The 6,413-nt window shown below is 31.8% G+C and overlaps 1 protein-coding gene across 1 annotated transcript; it reads left to right on the top strand.

The window, feature by feature from the left end:
- Window positions 1-3,408: 3,408 nt before the first annotated feature.
- Window positions 3,409-5,724, top strand: LOC133295933 (uncharacterized). Its single transcript, XM_061494867.1, has 3 exons — window positions 3,409-3,688; window positions 4,942-5,006; window positions 5,103-5,724. The coding sequence occupies exons 1-3, from the start codon at window positions 3,563-3,565 to the stop codon at window positions 5,446-5,448; spliced, it is 537 nt and encodes a 178-aa protein (XP_061350851.1). The 5' UTR covers window positions 3,409-3,562; the 3' UTR covers window positions 5,449-5,724.
- The last annotated feature ends 689 nt before the right edge of the window (window positions 5,725-6,413 follow it).

The following is a 6,413-nucleotide window of genomic DNA, read 5'->3' as shown; positions in this document are numbered from 1 at the left end:
TTGATCTAGTGGTGAGTAATTTAGGTAGATTGCATTAGATTATGAATTTTATAAAAGTTATATCATTTTTACAAAATGAATTTTGTGAAAATTATATAGATAACGTAATATAAGAGAAAGAGAAAAAGGAAATTGTATCCAAAAAAAAAAGAGAAAAGAAAAGAAAATTATAAAGAGGTCAAGATATAAAGAAATTACCAAAGTTTAATTCTCCATGAATTTTTCATTTTAAATTCTCAACTTGAGAGAAAGAGATGTCTTTCTCTTGGTCTGAAAAGTCTACCCCTCACGCTCTGCAATTTTGCCATTTAAAGTTGCACAAAGTGGCTTTTAACTACCACCACCTGTCATTCAGAACCTTGTTCAACGGCATTATTACCTCTGCTCTGGGTCATTCCGAGACTTCAAGGCAGCATACTCTGTGCGTGTAGCAAAGGTTTGCTTATAGCTAAATAGATTAGGCCTCATAATTTTTAAGGATTTACTTGGGTTAAAGATTTAAATTATGTCTTAACTAAATTTTTGAAAAATCTTTGAAAGATAGGAGATATGTCTTTTTTTCTTGAAAAGGGGATTAATTTCATCCTTTATCCGATAACGAAGCTCAATGCACCCGTTGTTTCAATGAGAGAATAGCTTTCAAGTCATATTTTAATGAGACAAGATGAACAGAGGAGATTGAATAGAGATACATACTCTTCAAATTATAAAAAAAAAGATATTACTTTGAATATTTGAGTAAAAGAGTAATTATAATGTATAGTCTAACCTACTTAACCTACTTAGCTAAAACTATAGGTTTTCCTCTTCATTAATACATGTCACATCTCCAACTCAATCACCGAACATTACACTTGTAATGTAGAGTACTAATATTATTGTGTCATATCTAATCACTAGTTTCTTCCTACTTTGCATACTCATGTAGCTATGTTTCATTGTATCAAAAATCATTCTCATGCGCGTGCCAATTGAACTACCATGATTTGGATATCGAAACTCAAAGATACCATCCAATTTTATATTAAAAATAAAGAATCATCTTGCATATGTATCCGCACTGTCCTAGTTTTCACCATTTATCGAGATTGAACGTTCTTGAATGATCAAGAATGATGTGAGATAGTATGGATGGTTAAATATTATGGAAGTGCATTTGCTCAGCACTTTTGTATACCACTCATGAATAAACCAAGATGAACTGAAGCAACATCGAACGAAACTAAGGTTCTGTTTGGTTGGGGAGAAGGAAAAAATTTCCTGGCTAAGTGATGGTGGGAATGTGAGTTACCAACATTTGGTTGGGGATTTTTGTTAAAGTTTGCCATCAATCCCATTTGCCCTGCAATGCAAGAGGAAGTGTAAAAATCAGATTTTAGCATTGTTGGAGATTACCTTTCCACGGGTGGAATTGTGTGAGGAATTCTGATATCTGAAAAAGGTGGATAATGGGGTGACAAATATACCCCTCCTCCATTTTATTGTGGTTCGTATTTTGTAATAAAACAACAGATTTTTTAAATAAGGATAGTTTTGTAATTTCAAACAATTTTTCCGTCAAAATTCTATCTTCAACCAAACATACACTCAGAAAATTTAACCCAATTTCCCCATTAAACTTTTGCCGAACCAAACAGTTTTTTTTACATTTTTCTACCAAACTCACTTTCCAACCATTTTCCTATCAATTACATTTCTCTAGTATTCAAAAAAAATTTCTCCAACCAAACACTACCTAAAGGCACACAAGCAGAATTAGAAACCTGAAGCTCTAGCAACCCAGAAGATTTGATATACGCAAATGGCAGTGGTTCAATTTGTGAGAGTCGTAGTTTCTAGAGAAGATCAAACCCAAAACCGAATTAAAGAGTTCCACTAGGGCTTCTAACACCGTTAAGCATCTAAAAAAACAATCGAAGCTCTAACGTATATGCTTCTGTGATTATCATAAAGAAATTCATCTTGGGCCATTTTAATTCTTGAATATATGGGTTGAAACCAAGGTAAATCAGCCTTTTATTTTTTATAAATAAGGCAGGTTACATTTCGATAATTATATTGAAAACAGGTAACAGGCTTGGTAAGGCCGACACATTTAAACACAGCCTTAACCTTTTAAGACAAAAGCTCGGCTCGGCTCGTTAACACCCCTACCAACAACTAATCACTAAATAGAAGTATTAAATTGCAATACAAATTGAATCTTATAAATATCACAATAATATGATATATATAAATAAAAGCTTTAATATTTTTACATTAAATGTAAATAAGTTATCTACGTTCACTTCCAAAATGACATCGTTTTGGTTTAAAAAATTATAATAAGAAATATTATTATAATACTAAAATAAATTATAATTATAAAAATATCTTATTTCTGCACCAAAACGACGTCGTTTTGGGTTCAATATATATATAACTTATCGACATTGACAGCAGAAAAAATAATCCCATAAATAAATTTTGTTGAAGTTTAAACAATTTTTTTATTGTACTGTATGGAAAAAATGTATGTCACTTTAAAGGACACAAACTTAGGTCTTTTTAAGAAAGATATAGACACAAAAAGTTAGGACTTACACTTTTATTTTTTTATCTTTATTTTTTCAGTGAAACTCACACTTCTTGTGTCTATCTATATCCTAAAAGGATCTAAGTTTATGTCCTTTTAAAAAGATATATATTTTTTTCTTTTAATATATGTTATATGTTTTTCCTTATTGTAATTATTTTTCAGTAAAAAATATTTTTTATTGTTGTAATTATGCTTTAATATTTCACTAGAGGAAGTCATACAACAAATTACAAAAAATGTAAATATTAATAGAAGCAATAAAAATTTACTTTTACTTTTTTTCCTCCTTTTACGTGCCTTTCAAGTGTAATAAATCTAGTAATAATATACCTGAGGTAACATCGTGACAGTAACACAATAGAAATTGAATATTTTTTAGCAGTCATACGTTTAATCATTGAGTAAACTCTGAAAAAGTTAAGGAAAAAAAAAAAAAAAACTAGTAATGATAATATAAAGAACGGTTCGTTTTTTCTACGGTGCACATAATTATCTGCATTATGTCCAATATAACATCGTTTTGGGACGGAAATTATGATATTTTTATAATTTTAATTTATTTAATAGTCTTTATATTTATAATTTTTTAAGATTCTAATACCAAAACAATTTCGTTTTGAAAGTAATTGTAGAAACATTTTTCCTATAAAAATGTATAATATTTCGTGTAAGGCTTGCACCATTTTTTTATTTTTTTATTTTTTTTTTATTTTGTAAAGAAAAAATAACTGTGGTTGCAATGACAATTTTGGACACAAAAACCCTAACCGGACCAAATCAAGGGTTTACCCTAACCGGATAAAACCCTTTTGTTCCCTCACTTCTCTTCTCTTCTCTGTCAAAGTCAGATACATATTCAAACGTAACCTTTTGTATTCTTCTCCTCAGTCTCTCTCTCTCTCTCTGAGATTGTCTGTCTCTGTTTGTTTAGGGTTTCAGTGCACTCTTCTTGTTAATTTTCTATTCAAATCTTAGGTTTAGGCAATGGAAGAGTTATCGTCTACGCTTAGCTTCAAGGTGAGGACCACGCGGATAGCCTCTGTTGTGGAAGCCATGGCTGTGGACACTTTTCTTACTGCTGCAAAATCTCTCATTTGTTTTCTCATACTGGTATTGCTCTCAATTTCCCCATTTTTGTTTTTTTGTTTTTGGGACTTATAATATCTCAAAACATGTTTTGCAATTCTCGTTAATGCTGGAATGAGTTGGTATTTTTCATCTTAAATCTCGTGCTCTTTCATACTCTTTCAGGGTTCATCAAAATCACGTGTGTTTCTTCTATAGTCCTCGCTTTCAATTGCTCTTTCATTCGTTTATTCATTGTTCTGAGAAGAATTTAGGGTTTTTTTTTTCCTGAAACATTACCGTTCTGTCTTTTGCTCATGTCAATAGGCACCTTTTACCGGAAAATTTTCGTCTGGGTAGAAAAATAAAATGTAAAGCATCGTTTTTGTGTGTGTTTGGTTCGGTGAGATAATTAGAAGATTGCTGCAAGTCTCTTATTATTGTTCTTCCTTGGTTGTGCTAGATTGCAAGGATTCCTTGTTGTTTTGGCTCAAAACCCTTTCTTAGTTGGGGGATAGAAAACGCCAGTTTATTTGTTATTTTGTGTAATCTACCATTGTTTTTGCTTATCAAGAGTGTTGTAAACACAATTTTGTTTTATTCCTTCAGATTGAAGCCAATCAGTTTTTTTTTTTTTTTTTACTTGTAATTTCGTATGTACTGATTATTCTTCTGCTCGGCCTTGGCTGGCTTCAAGTGCTGTGCTTTTGTGTGGGTATAAAAGCTGTTTTTCCATCCTTAATGATACTTAAGATGCCTTGGTTTCATATACACATCACGTTGACAAAATAAAAAGCTGTGCTCTTCAAAAATTAACCAGTGATTCTGGCAGCATATTTGGGCTAAGCTTAGGACAGTTTGCTAATGTGGGGTCTCATGTAGAGTGTGTCTGTGTTACTTTTATGCTTGGTTTTGAAGCAGCTTCTCCTTAAATTGTTCAAACTTTAGGCTCTGTATTACTTGCTTAGAAATGGACATTCTATTTTCTTTCCCTATCTGTCGCTCTGTCTTTTTCTCTGGGTCATGTATTTGAGACCCCTGCGCTATGAATTGGGACTATCGTCATGTTGAAAACTGTATATTTTAGAGCTTAGTTTGCATCATTGCTGGTTGCTTGGAAAGCTATGTAATAAATTTTACATTGCGATAATAAATCCATATAGGCTACAGCCTGCATGTTATGATTTTTGCTCATGTCGAAAGCTTAGTTTGTTTTGGATCATTTTGATGAGACTAAAGTAAAATACCCTCAGTATAGGGTACAAATTCTTATTGCTTTATGTTTGTTTATAACCCAGACAGGATCTCTAATGACTGACATCAATCATTCAGTGTTGACAAAATTGACCACAATGGATGGAAGGTGAGAATGAATTTATGCTCCTATTCCGAAGGTAATGTTTTGTTTTGCGATTGCAAAGTTTTTTAATTCTGACATATGTTAATTATTCTTTGTCAGATTTCCTTTCGATGATCTCTCTAAAGGAAAACATGCTTACCTTAAAAACAAGGATGCTAGTGATACAGATCAAGATGAGGATGAAGAAGATGATGATGATGCAAATGATCAGGATGATGAGGGAGGAGATGAGGACTTCTCAGGTGAAGAAGGTGGAGAAGAGGCTGATCCTGAGAATGAACCTGAGGCCAATGGTGCAGGAGGAAGTGATGGTGATGAGGACAATGATGATGATGGTGATGATGAAGATGATGGTGAAGATGAAGAAGAGGAAGAGGATGAAGATGAAGAAGAGGAAGAAGATGAGGAGGAGGCTCCACAGCCACCTGCTAAGAAGAGGAAGTGAAATTATTGCAGTGGGTATAGTGTTTTCTTTCTCTACTATGTAATGCCCTAGGCAATCTTAGGACAGGATTTTATTTCAAGTGGACCTATCTCCCCATAAAATAGCTTAATGTATTCTCGTTGATGTTATTAATTATTATTGTTAATTTTGGCCAACATTGTTTAGTGGTATGATGTGATAGTTGAACCATCCTTATTATTATTGTACCCCCAATTGTAGAAAAAGAAAAAAAAAACAGCTAACTATTGGCTCCATGTGGGACAACGATCATTTTATCGACCATTATAAATACGCTTATGCTTTGATTAAGACGAATATCGGTTACATTATTTTAAATTCATTTTTTTGTTGGTTTCTTCCAATTATCAAAAGATAAATTACAATTAATTATGTCCTTTCGCATTTAGCTAGATTTTACTTTGTCATCATTAGTGACACTTCGTCTAATTACACATAACTTACTTAGCACGTAAGTCATCATTTTTTCCTTAATCCTAAATTCCTAATTACTTTATGTATTATAATCATGAAGACAATCCTTGTATATTTTTACAGGCTTTGATTTTCTCAGGAGAACTGTTTTTTTGACTCAATTAATGATGAATTTTACATTTATTAAAAAAAAATTTTTTTGAAAATTAAAGAGTTACAATATGAAAAAATACTTCTAGTATGATATGAGAAGTGTTTTTTCTATGTATATATTTTTTTATTTACTTTTTATATAAATATTTTACTCCATAAATACACTTATGGCCCCCAAGTTACGGCAACAGTTTTAAACCTATCAAATCTAGCCAACATTTGTAGAAGAATATGGCCGCGAATTTGATTTTACAACCTATTATCTTCGTTTTTTTATTTATTTTAAAAATATTGAGAAATTATTCTATCATGTAATAGGAGAGTTATCTTACATTGTAGATGCATCGACAAACATGTCTTTTATTTATTTTTTATTTTCT

The sequence above is a fragment of the Gastrolobium bilobum genome, unplaced genomic scaffold (assembly GCF_033153095.1).
Source record: "Gastrolobium bilobum isolate Gb01-03AN ecotype WA unplaced genomic scaffold, APGP_CSIRO_Gbil_v1 utg2195, whole genome shotgun sequence".
Lineage (NCBI taxonomy): Eukaryota > Viridiplantae > Streptophyta > Magnoliopsida > Fabales > Fabaceae > Gastrolobium > Gastrolobium bilobum.
Note: the sequence above shows the minus strand (reverse complement) of the source record. Positions and strands in the feature narration are given on the sequence as shown.